At 44.7% G+C, this 13,247-nt stretch overlaps 1 protein-coding gene across 1 annotated transcript in view; it reads left to right on the top strand.

Moving 5' to 3' along the window:
* Positions 1 to 7,264, top strand: part of TRIM71 (tripartite motif containing 71) — a 76,367-nt gene extending 69,103 nt beyond the window's left edge. The window contains exon 4 of the mRNA XM_021934940.2: positions 3,418 to 7,264. Coding sequence (XP_021790632.2) covers positions 3,418 to 4,869 — 1,452 coding nt within the window. The 3' untranslated portion in view covers positions 4,870 to 7,264. The remainder of the gene's footprint in view (positions 1 to 3,417) is intronic.
* The last annotated feature ends 5,983 nt before the right edge of the window (positions 7,265 to 13,247 follow it).

The raw sequence follows: 13,247 nt of genomic DNA on the forward strand, positions 1-13,247 counted from the left end.
CCCAATGGGCAAAGCTTCTTTAATCTGTCCCCACGTGGGCCTCTCCGTACACGTGTATCCTGGTTCACTGAACAGGTGAAAAAGCAGGAATGAGTCGAAATCATATAATCACCCCTCCCACCCTAAAGGGAAAGTCAGGTTGAAATCCAGCTCTTTCAACAGTGGACGCTTATTCTGAAATAGCCTTCTATGGCTTTCAGATCTGTAGAACAACTCAAGTCACGATCCTCTGTGAAAACTATTTGGATAAGTTCATTCCCTTCACGGGGGAAAATTGCTTAGAATTAGAGAACTTTTAAAGGATAGAGAAACTAATGTTTCACTGGCAAAACAAAATCCCGTATTTCTAAATAGCATGGTTTGAGAACCTCAAGCAGGAATTATTTCGGCAGGTTAGAATCCATGTCCATACGTATTATAGCATTTTAGATTTAAAGGGCTCTTTTGGAAATAATATAGACAAATTATTGCCAAAAGCGTGCTATCTTAAAATTTGGGGTATAGGGCTTCTCAGGTTCCCAGTTGGGTTTTTAAAACTGTTTTTAAAATACAGAAGTAAAGAGAAACTGGCCAAGCACAGTGACTCACGCCTGTGATGCCAACACTTTGGGAGGCTGAGGTGGGAAGATTGCTTGAGCCCAGGAGTTTGAGGCCACCCCCGGCAACATTAAGACCCTATCTCTACAAAAAAAAATTTTTTTTTGATGCCCTATGGTGGTGCACACGTAGTCCCAGCTACGTAGGAGGCTGAGGTGGAAAGATCACTTGAGCCTGGGAGTTCCGAGGCTGCAGTGAGCCCATTCTCAACACATAGTCTTTATCCCTCTCAGAGAGAGGCGGGGGAGAGGGGAGAGGGGCGGAGAGAGAGAGAGAGAGATACACACATATATATATACAGTCACACGCCACCAAGCCCAGCTAATTTTCGTATTTTTGGTGGAGACGGGGTTTCGGCATGTTGGCCAGGATGGTTTCAATCTCCTGACTTCAAGTGATCCGCCTGCCTCGGCCTCTCAAAGTGCTGGGATTACAGGCATGAGCCACCGCACCCACACACTACGTGTGTGTGTGTGTGTGTGTGTGTTCTTTAAGAGGTTTCAGGCTTCTTGCGGGGTAAGACTAGCCATGAAGTCCTGCCTGATTTTGCCTCTGGTAGCCCCTCTGTCACTCTCTCCACTTTCACAGCTACTTCTGTTGGCTAAACCACCTCCAACCCACAGGTGGGTGATCTCTGGTCTCTGTTCCCTCATTTGTTCCCCTTTAATAAACATTTCCCAAACTAATCCTTTTGTGTTGTTGTTGTTTTGAGACAGAGTTTTGCTAGTGTTGCCCAGGCTGGAGTATAATGGCATGATCTCAGCTCACTGCAACCTTCGTCTCCTGGGTTCAAGCGATTCTCCTGCCTCAGCCTCTCAAGTAGCTGGGATTACAGGTGCCACCACGCCTGGCTTATTTTGTAATTTTAGTAGAGACAGGGTCTCACTATGTTGGCCAAGCTGGTTTTGAACTCCTGACCTCAGGTGATCCACCCACCTTGGCCTCCCAAAGTGCTGGGATTACAAGCATGAGCCACTGTGCCCGGCCCCAAACTAATTCTTTAAGAATACGAATCTGTCATGTCATTCCCCTACTAAAAGCTGTGGTTTTGAAATGCTGAGCCTGTGCCCGCAGTAGGACCTTTGTGCTGGCTGTTCCTTTGCTGAGATAGCTCTCCCTTTGGCCTTTTGTCTGGTCTCAGCCTGTAGGTCTGAACTTGTGAAAGGCACTGTCCCTCAGCACTCTGTCTGTATCAGGGCCCCTAGTCACTGTCTTCCACATCCTTTTTCTACCTTTTTTTTTTTTTTTTTTTTAGATGGAATCTCGCTCTGTCTCCCCGGCTGGAGTGCAGTGGCACAATCTCAGCTCACTGCAAGCTCCACCTCCCGGGTTCCCGCCATTCTCCTGCCTCAGCCTCCCGAGAAGCTGGGACTACAGGCGCACGCCGCCACACCTGGCTAATTTTTTGTATTTTTAGTAGAGACGGGGTTTCACCATGTTAGCCAGGATGGTCTCGAACTCCTGACCTCGTGATCCACCCGCCTCAGCCTCCCAAAGTGCTGGGATTACAGACGTGAGCCACTGCGCCCGGCCCCTTTTTCTACTTTTTAACGGCTATCACTATCTGACATGATCCATATTTCTTTGTTTGCTTTCGAATATTCCTTTTCTAAACTACAACTCTGTGCAAGCAAAGACCATATTTTATATTTTCTGTGGATTACGGCAGTACCTCCAATGCCTGGCAGAGTGTAGGTGCTCAGTAAACTCCTTTGTCAGGTGGCTGTTTTTGGTTTTGGTGGTGGGATCTTGCTATTTTTTTAAGGTGGGATCTTACTGTATTGCGCAGGCTGGAGTGCAGTGGTTATTTACAAGTACAGTCATGGCACACTGCAGACTCAGCCTCCTAGGTTCAAGTGATTCTTCCACCTCAGCTTCCCGAGTAGCTGGGACTACAGGTGCACGTCACTGTGCCCAGCTCTAGATGGCTGTTTTAACTTTTATTTTTCTTTAATTTCTAGCTTACAGAAAAGTTGCAGTAATTATAGTAACTCCATATATTCCTTATCCAGATTTACTGATTATGTACGTTTTGTTCCAATTATTATTATTACTGTTTTTTGAGATGGAGTCTTGCCCTGTTGCCCAGGTTGGAGTGCAATGGCGTGATCTCTGCTCACTGCAACTTCCACCTTCCAGGTTCAAGGGATTCTCCCCACATCAGCCTCCCAAGTAGCTGGAATTACAGGTGCCCGTCACCACACTTGGCTAACTTTTGTTATTTTTAGTAGAGACAGGGTTTTGCCATGTTGGCCAGGCTGGTCTCGAACTCCTGACCTCAGATGACCTGCCTGCTTCGTCCTCCCAAAGTGCCGGGATTACAGGCATGAGGCGTGCGTGTGCGTGTGCATCTTGTGTGTGTGTATGTATGTATATGTATATATGTTTGTGATCTGAGAGTGAGTTGGCGTATTGGAAGCACAGCGCTTTTATCCCAATCACATTGCAATTACAGAAATCAGGAAATTTGATTTTGATACAGTACTAGCATCTATTCTTCAGTCCATAATCAAGGTTCCACAATTGTCCCAACAGCACTCTATTCGCCCCAGCCCCAGCCATTCCCCCCAGTCCAGGGCCACTGATTGCATAGTTGTCCTGTTTCTAGTAACTATCTTCTGTAACCCAGAACAGTTCTTCAGGGTTTTTTTGGTCCATTTTGCTTTTGCTGCCTTTGAAGAAAGCCCAATGTCTTCTGTAGACCATCCCCCAATATGTATTTGTCTGATGCTTCCTTGTGATTAGTTGTGGCTTATGTGGTATTTTCTGTGCTTGGCTCTAAGCCTCTGTGTCTTTCTTCACTCTTGCTTTTCCCTCCAGGTAGAAAAGATCCGCCAGGTGAAAGCCAAGTCTCTGTACCTGCAGGTGGAGAAGCTGCGGCAAAACCTCAACAAGCTTGAGAGCACCATCAGTGCCGTGCAGCAGGTCCTGGAGGAGGGTAGAGCGCTAGACATCCTGCTGGCCCGAGACCGGATGCTGGCCCAGGTGCAGGAGCTGAAGACCGTGCGGAGCCTCCTGCAGCCCCAGGAAGATGACCGAGTCATGTTCACACCCCCTGATCAGGCACTGTACCTTGCCATCAAGTCTTTTGGCTTTGTTAGCAGCGGGGCCTTTGCGCCACTCACCAAGGCCACGGGCGATGGCCTCAAGCGCGCCCTCCAGGGTAAGGTGGCCTCCTTCACAGTCATTGGTTATGACCACGATGGTGAGCCCCGTCTCTCAGGAGGTGACCTGATGTCAGCTGTGGTCCTGGGCCCTGATGGCAACCTGTTTGGTGCAGAGGTGAGCGATCAGCAGAATGGGACATACGTGGTGAGTTACCGGCCCCAGCTGGAGGGTGAGCACCTGGTATCTGTGACACTGTGCAACCAGCACATTGAGAACAGCCCTTTCAAGGTGGTGGTCAAGTCAGGCCGCAGCTACGTGGGCATTGGGCTCCCGGGCCTGAGCTTCGGCAGCGAGGGTGACAGCGATGGCAAGCTCTGCCGCCCTTGGGGCGTGAGTGTAGACAAGGAGGGCTACATCATCGTTGCCGACCGCAGCAACAACCGCATCCAGGTATTCAAGCCCTGCGGCGCCTTCCATCACAAATTCGGCACCCTGGGCTCCCGGCCTGGGCAGTTCGACCGACCAGCCGGGGTGGCCTGTGACGCCTCACGCAGGATCGTGGTGGCTGACAAGGACAATCATCGCATCCAGATCTTCACCTTCGAGGGCCAGTTCCTCCTCAAGTTTGGTGAGAAAGGAACCAAGAATGGGCAGTTCAACTACCCTTGGGATGTGGCGGTGAATTCTGAGGGCAAGATCCTGGTCTCAGACACGAGGAACCACCGGATCCAGCTGTTTGGGCCTGATGGCGTCTTCCTAAATAAGTATGGCTTCGAGGGGGCTCTCTGGAAGCACTTTGACTCCCCACGGGGTGTGGCCTTCAACCACGAGGGCCACTTGGTGGTCACCGACTTCAACAACCACCGGCTCCTGGTGATTCACCCTGACTGCCAGTCGGCACGCTTTCTGGGCTCGGAGGGCACGGGCAATGGGCAGTTCTTGCGCCCACAAGGCGTAGCCGTGGACCAGGAAGGGCGCATCATTGTGGCAGATTCCAGGAACCATCGGGTACAGATGTTTGAATCCAACGGCAGCTTCCTGTGCAAGTTTGGCGCTCAAGGCAGCGGCTTTGGGCAGATGGACCGCCCTTCTGGCGTCGCCATCACCCCCGACGGAATGATCGTGGTGGTGGACTTTGGCAACAATCGAATCCTAGTCTTCTAATTGCATTTCCTAGGTTTCTGTGTTTGGGGTGTGTGTGCGTCTCTCTCCCTCTCTTTCTCTCTCTCTCTTTTTGAATTTCAAAGAAGAAACAGTCTCAGGGAAATTTCTTTTTTCTTTTTTTTTTAAAAGAGAACAAGAGAAGTACAACATTGCTTAAGTCCTACCTCATCTTTATTTTTTTACAGATGAATGTACTTATCTTTTCTGCAGGGATTGAGCCTGTGAAGTGATAATTTCTATCTACCTCATAAATCTTTACATTTCCTTCTGCAGCAGGCCCTCTTCCCCTCCTCAGTGGAGTTCGCATTTCCCTCTTCCCCTGCGTGGGGCATGATATGCACAAGCCTGGCATCCGTATGGCTGGGAGGGCACTGGATGTGTGTGGTGGGGTGTATTCTGTAGATTGAGCCAAGGAAACACAAAAAAAAACTACTAAGTAAAAAAACAAAAAACTATAAAACATGGAAAAAATAGGATTTGAAATGCATAATTATAGAGTATCTGTGTTCTTGAGAATACTGTGTTTATATGGGGTTAGATTATGTTGTGTCGTTTTGATCTTTTGGAAAATCTTCTCTTTTTTTAAATGCTGCAACAGAGAAATTTCCTCTGTTCTCCGTTCATACCTCAGTGTGTTTAACATCCTCTTCTGTATCTTTTCTTAATCTTAGACGTTGTGGCTGTGGCTTGCTAGCCAAGAAAAGCAGACCCTTCATGTTTTAGGGTATATAATCTTTATTTCTTTTAAGGGAGGGTGTGTGCGTGTTTGTTTCAAAGCCATCTTGCACCCAAGTAGCTGAAAATGACACACTGCCTCCCAAAGAAGCTCTCCTTTTCACACTTTGGTTTCTTGAAAAAATATATAGATGGTAGCTCAGGATTTTTGATTAAACGTATTCTCAAAAGTTAAGCTTTCTTATTTTGCTGTTAGGTTATAAAGGGTTAAATGGAAGGAAGAAGGAAATTAACCTCATTCCCAGAGAGGGTTTTCAGGCATGGGCTGATGTGGACATGAATGTGGGTGGATGTGTGTGCTGAGGGAGTCAGGGAGCACATTAAAGAACAAGGCACCCCCAATCTATAGTTGTTCTGTAGTCCTTGGAGTTTCTTTTCCTAAGAAGAGTAGGCAAAGGAAAGAACTTCCATTTTACAAGCACAATTTTTTTCCTGCTTTGAAAGTTCAGGGAAATACAATGTTTGAAAGTCAAAATACACCAACAGCCCAGTCCCACACCCTCTGCTTGGGTCACTTTTTATAGGATTGTTTGCACCCAGGCCATGCTTTAGGACCTCGTGGTTAACATGAATCCCCCCGCCCCCCTCCCCTCAAGGCCTTTGAATATAAAGGATCTAGAAACCAAATTGTCCAAACCTGAAATGTGGGATGTAATGTCTTTTCTTAAAACTGTAACTCGGTACCAAAGAATGAAAATTTAAGGCTCCCACTGCAGAACTGTGGGGTAGAATCTGTGTCACTTTACAGGATTGGTTGGTTGTAAGCTGGACTTGGGTACAAAACTTGTGCTTCTGGGCATTGTCTGTCTCTCAAGTGCAAAGCAGATGTAGCTGATACCCTGCTTGTCAGAATCTAGTGGGTTCCTGCATTGCCCCAAATACTGAAATAAGAACCAAATTCTGGAGGAGCCCTCCTCAGGGAAAAGAGGGACTCGCAAACAAACGTCAGTGACTTACAAGGGAGATCTCTTGTTTAAAAATAAAGACTTAGGGATTAACTTCTGTTCTCTATTTAAGAGAAATTTCTATTGCAAAATGGGTATAGTTTTAAATGAACAAAACAGATTAACAAATGGAGCAATTTGTTTCTATTATCCCAATAGAAAAGGATATGATGGGGACAATGTGACAAGTCAATCAAGTTGCTTTTCCCATATACCTCTTTTGGACGTTTAATTTACGTCCAAAAGAGGACAGCTACGCTGTCTCTTCCCATTGCTTTAATTCTATCTAGGGTTTCTGAGTGACCAAAATGGGAAGGAAAAAAAACACCTCATCTCACAGAGGAGAACTGCATGCAATAAAAGATTCAAAAGTTGGAAAGTAACTTCAAACTGCTGCTGGCTCCCAGCTGCTGTTACAGGGTGGGAAGGTGTTAAGAAATCTTGTTTGTTAGAAGCTCCTTTTACTGTAGAATTTAATAGCGAATCCTTCCCCAATGCCTATTCAGTTGCCTTTTGGCCATGAAGCTCTTTCTGGTAAAGAGTTAATATAATTAAACATTTTTGCTGTTTTCTATTTTGGAGTAACTTGGTGCTGATCTTCCCTCTCCTCAGCCGCCCAACAAACCACCCTTTAAATACCAAAGACAACTGGTTTTAAATGCTTGAAAAAAATTTTATTGAGGAGATGGATCTTGATTAAAATCCTTTCATAGTCATTTTCATTCCACTCTTTTCTTTCTAATTTCCCCAGATGTAGGAAAATTTAGGGACCTGAATGAGAAATGTTCTTGGTGCGTAACAGTTGCTAGAGCTCCTTATTTGACATTTTACTATGAATGTGATTCAAAAGCCAAGATTTTCGCTCCATGGCTGAAATTATCAGGTCTTAATTTACAGACTTAAAAATTTGCAGGCTTAGAGCAACTAGAAACTATCCCCTGAAATATGTGTGTAGGTCAGAGATACTACTACCTTTGTCCTCAGTGGTGGTGTATCTCCTTAGCGTTCTGTATCCAGAATGGTGCATGACTGGTATTTGAGAAACATGGTCACACTTGGAAAGCTTTTGTTTTTAAAACATTGGCCGTTTTTGGCTGTCCACGATTGACTCCTGACCCATAGGGATTGGTGCGAAGCACTTTGGAGAGTTCATTGTATGATGTGAAGTGTTCAAATCAAAGAAAGATGATAAAAGCCAACATTTGGCAGTCCCTAGTGTGAAACCGAAAAGTACCTGTGTTTAAATACGTAATCTCCTGCCCGTTATGAGGTAATGCCAGGGTAGCCAGGAGTTGGGTCAAAGAAGGGAGTCTTCAGCCTAATGGAAAAAATAAGGTCCTGGGTGTTAGGAGGTAGGAGAATAAAAAGGTTTCTGGGGCGTAAATGTGACAATTAGACAGTAGTCCCCATGGAGGTCTGGATCTGGTCAGGTGGCAAGGGTTGGGTGGGGTATGATGTAACCTCAGTTTCTGTTTGGAGATGCCCATTGGGTTTGGATATATAGGTTTGGGTATTGAGGTGTTTAAAGGAAATCTAACCCATAGGTAAAAACTACTTTTGCTTGACACTTAACATTTCAAAAGTGCTATTTTTGGTCCCGAGATCTAATGCTGTCTCAGAACGTGTGCCCTGTTGTGGCTGCAAGTGGCACTCAAGTTGACTAGAGCACAGTGACCTGGGCTGTACCCCAAGTGCACTAACTCCTCAATGCCCTTTTAAGTCTAACTTACTTGGGAAAACACGTAACAAAGGGTACCATAAACCGAATCCAAATTACGTGTTGGGCCAAAAATGTTGCCAGAATTGAGGCACTTTGTGATGGAGTTGCAAGGGAATAGCTTGAGATCGGCTCAGTCGGATTTATTCTAGTTAAGCCAAAGCTTAATTATTTGAGGAGGAAAGTCCCTTAGGCTTGAAGCAGCAAAATACTGTTTTTATATATGTTGCCTTCCTCATTGGAAGATTCTAAGATTGCTCTGTTCTGGTAGGTGGTGAAAGATATGCCAAAGTTTTAGGCTTGTTTTTCTGATTTTATTTTATTTTTTAATCCAGTGGTGCCAAAAAGTATTTAGGGTATATTTAAGGTATATTTAAAACATCACTCTGAATGAGTTTCCAACAGTCTGGGGCTGTATAAAAGTCACACTCTTGTACTTGTAGGTGATGGTGTCACAGGGCCAGGCCTCCAGAGCTCTCCGGCTTTCTCTGGCATTCTGTAGGGCCAAGGGCATAGGACACAGCATTCCAGACCACACTGACTGCTTTTGTTGAGTTTCTACCTCACTTGTGGCAAGTCATCTACCTCATGTTAGCATCTGACAGGTCTCAAAAAGAATAGTATTAATCCAGTGGGGAGTGGGTGGGAGTGGGAAGCTACCTCTAAAAGAAACGTTACCATAAATCTACAACTGATTTCTCCCAGGAGAAATGTTTTATTTACCTTGAAAGAGAAATGTCAGGCAAATGTAGTCATAAATCCAAGTAGTTCTTCGCAATCTGGCTTTTCCCCCTCCAAAAGAATTATGCATACCGTAACTATTGTTCAGTATTATGAAACTACTGGTTAATCTGGCGTATTGGAGGACTTAACTACAGATAAAGACCTTTAGGTCTCTTTCTCTTCAAGAGAAAAATATTTTATCTGTATTTCAAATGTCTGCAAATAATACCCTTTAGGAGCAATTCTAAAGGTCTAGTTCTTGGAAACATCAAATATTTGAAGGGAATGAGAATCCTCTTGACTTCATGATTGTATTTGTAGCTCTCTGGACCCAGCAGGACATTCATCACCATGATGTTGGAGCAATCACTGTTTTCACTGAGCAGTGACTGTTGAAGTATGTATTGCTCTTTTGTTTTGTGTTTTGATTTTTTTCTACCAAAGGTAACATGTTGACGGGTTTTTTTTTTTTTTCCTTGTTTATTAAATACTTGATATCAAGTTGAGAAGCACATTACCAGGATATACTGTATTGACCTTCCCACCTCTCTTCTGCCCTAATTTTTGGTTGGTTGGAAGAGAGGAGGGTCCTAAGACCACTGTCATTATCATGAGGGGCTTATAAATGTCATGGTGAAGAAATACCTCAATGATGTCTATTTTTAAAACTGATCTTACGGGTTAACAAGCCAGCCTGGTGGGATGTTTTCCATCATCATTTAACCAATAATGGTTCTAAAAGTTTTGTGTATCCACATGGTCGTAGACCTCCTTTTAATGATTGTATTAACTTACAAGCTCAGGTAGTATTTTTCTGAAGACTCTTATCTCAGAGCACACTGACTGAATGTTGATGTGTGTAGCGAAGTGTTTACTTTCTTTAAATAACCAGCTCTGTAACTCTGTAAGTTCTTTGTGTTTCTAGCCGTCTGTGTAGTTGTCTTCTTCAGAGGAAGATTTTTCACATTTCTGGGATTTTCTTGCTTTTAGGGTGGTAAGATTCCTTTCTTTTTTTCCCATTTCTCCTAAAATCGATGCAGGTGAGGGTGGGTGGGTAAGGGGTGTTGTTTTTTAACTAGCATGTTAGTTATACTTGGGTGGGTGGGAGGGTTGTGAAACTGAATCTTGCTTAATACTGTCCATTAGCTCTCATGCCGGGTCAGCAAAATGCTTTAATTTTTAACTGTAGAACATATGACTCGGTTGAGTCTTTTTGTCTTTTTTTTTTTTTTTTTAAGTAAACACAGAGTTGGGGGAATTAGCCTGGGCATGTTGCCTTATGTTAGAATGACTAAGTTAAACCTCTTAATTTGTATTTGTCCAAGGCAGACATGATATAAGGAATATGCACTACCGTAGTAACTCCCCTGGCTGCAGAAACCACACTGCAAGCCCGTCCGGGGTGGGGTGCTGACTGCCATTTGCCACTTTGAAATGGGCATTGCCATGGTGAATCCCATCAATTCAGTAGATGGGTGGGGAAATGAAGATTTCCCCCCAAATCCTTAGGCAAAAGTGAGTTTTTGTTTGGTTGGTTTTGGTTTTTTCCCCCCCTCCTCTTGGCTTTCACATTTTAAATCTTAAATGTTAACTGTTGCAGGCCGTAGGCATGACAGGCAATGAGCAGGTGAAGAACCAATGGAAAAGTATTCAGAAACTCCTGTGTGAGCTAACAGGCTTCTGAATGTATCGCTGTGGTCCACAGAGAAGGCTGGAGAAGGTAGCAAGGAGATGCTGTATCAGCTACTACAGCCTTAAAACAAAGTTGGTGTCTCTTTGGACTTTAAAATTGTTCCTATGCAGCTTATTTTATTTTTGTTTAATCAAATAAACAAGAGGGTTTTTCCATGGCATCAGTGTGTCTGTGTGGTCCTTTAATATAGTAAATAAGGGTGTGTGCACTGTACTGGAGGGAAAGGGAGTCTCTGAGGTGGACAGTTCAGGGGCTGTACTGTGACTGCTGGGCCAGATTGGGCCGGTGCAGTGCCTTCAAAAAACGGTGATGGGAGCATTTTTAAATAGAGGAAATGTTAAAGAGCCTAAAAGTTCTGGATCATCACGAAATTTCAGACCTGGAAGCCCTGTGTGTATCTTCTCCCAAGGAGCTGGGTAGCAGATGTCGCCCTAGAGGCAAGTACGTGATTCCCAACTGCCAGTGCCCTGTCCCCCTTTTTTTGGAAGGTCTTGGCCTTATCACCTCTGCCTGAGTAGGGATACCAGAGAGCCATTTGGGGTCTAAACTGTGGCCCCAGGAGATGTGAGCAGCTCGTCCAACTGGCTTCTCCCTGAGTGGGGGGGATACTGTAGATGCTAGGTGGGTCGAGACTCTTCTCGTGAGCTTAATGTGTTCAGAATTTATTTGGAGATTTAATTTTTCATTGGATTTCATTTTCCCAACTTTGCTCGCCTATTTCGAGTCATACAGCCTCAGGCTTGACTTTTGAATGCGTATCTGACAAACTAGAGAAACCAGCACCCTCGGTTCTGCTTTTCCTGATTTTTTTTTTTTTTTTTCCCCTGTCCTGTGTTCCTTTCCTGCTGTGAGACGTTTACACAGGTTCTAATGGTGCTGGGTCTTACACTACAGTACAGGAAACACCCTCTTAAAAGTGCAGAGCCTCAGCACCTGGCTTGGGAACCACTGCTCTTTCCCATGTTGGTGTTGATACCTTCAGCTTCAACATTAACACATCCTGAGCAGTTGCAAAAAGACCCTGAAGTGTAACTTAATGGACTCCGAATTCTTGTCTCCATTATTCCATCTTCCATCTCACTTTCCCTTTTACCCATAGCTGGACACAAGGGAAGTGTTTTTTTGTTGAATATAAAAGTTGGGTGGATGCACTTTTTCTTTTAAATAAGGAGTCTTTTCTCTTTAATCTGTTAAAGACCTAAGAGAAGCTAATACAATGAAGCAGGACCCATTTCTGAAGGAAGTGCAGGGAAGGGAAGCGTACAAAGAACACCGGATCTTCAGCCTCCCTGATTTCACAGCCTCTTGGACAGGGTGAGATGAGCCTTGAAAGGGCTTAAACTTTCTAAGAATGCCTATACCTCTTTGTAGCAGGCCATTAGGCTGCCTTTCTTAAAGGTTAACAGCCAATAATAATACAGTAGTGAGTATTGGCAAGAATGTGGAGTAATTGGAGCCCTCGTATACGGTTGGTGGGATTGTAAAACGTTACAGACACTGGTTGAACACTTCTTGACTGTTCATCATAGTGTTAGACATAGAACCCAACAATGTCAGTCTTAAGCACATATCCAAGAGGACTGATGACATGTCCACACAAAAACTAGTACATGAATGTTCATAGCGACATGATTCATAATAGCCCAAAATGCAAGCAACCCAAATTTCCCTCAACTGAAAACTGGACAAACAGCAGTATGTCCTTTCAGGGGAAATATTATTCAGCCATGAGGTACTAATGCATGTTACAACGTGGGTGAACCTTGAAGTGCTAAGGGAAAGAAGTCAGGCACATAACTGATTTCACATGTGAAATGTCCAGAATAGGCAAATAGTTGCAAATAGATTTGTGGTTGCCAGGGCCTTGGAGGTTGGGAGGAATTGGCAGTTTTCTTTGTGAAACTCCATGGCAGCCATGGGTGATGCAAGTGCTCCGGAATTGGATAGTGGTTGTCGTTTTACAACTGGTGAAAATACTGGAGATTCCTGAACTTTACATATTAAATGTAAAGTGCATTTTATGGTATATAGATTACGAGAAGGCACAGCAACAAATCAAATTTATATCTGACTGCATTAAAAACTTCTGTTTGACCAGGTGCAGTGGCTTACGCCTGTAACCCCAGCACTTTGGGAGGCCAAAGCAGGCAGATCACGAGGTCAGGAGTTCAAGACCAGCCTGGCCAGCATGGCGCAACCCTGTCTCTACTAATAATACAAAAATGAGCCAGGCGTGGTGGTGGGCACCTGTAATCCCAGCTACAATCCGGGTTGAAGGAGAATTGCTTCAACCCAGAGGCGGAGGTTGCAGTGAGCCAGGATCACGCCACTGCACCCCAACCTGGGCAACAGAGCAAGACTGTCTCGGGGAAAAATAAAAAAAGCAAAAAACTTCTGCTAAGTGAAGAGGTTTGATTTTTCTTTTCTGACCTCCATGCAACTAGTGTGAGCAGCAGTGCAGTTGACCCTTGAACAACACGGGTTCCGCATCTGCAAACAAACGGACGGAAAACATTTGTGGGATGTGAAACCGACCTGTGTGGAGGGCTAAGTTTGTATCCACGGG

Source organism: Papio anubis, chromosome 2 (assembly GCF_008728515.1).
Source record: "Papio anubis isolate 15944 chromosome 2, Panubis1.0, whole genome shotgun sequence".
In the NCBI taxonomy this organism is placed as follows: Eukaryota; Metazoa; Chordata; class Mammalia; order Primates; family Cercopithecidae; genus Papio; species Papio anubis.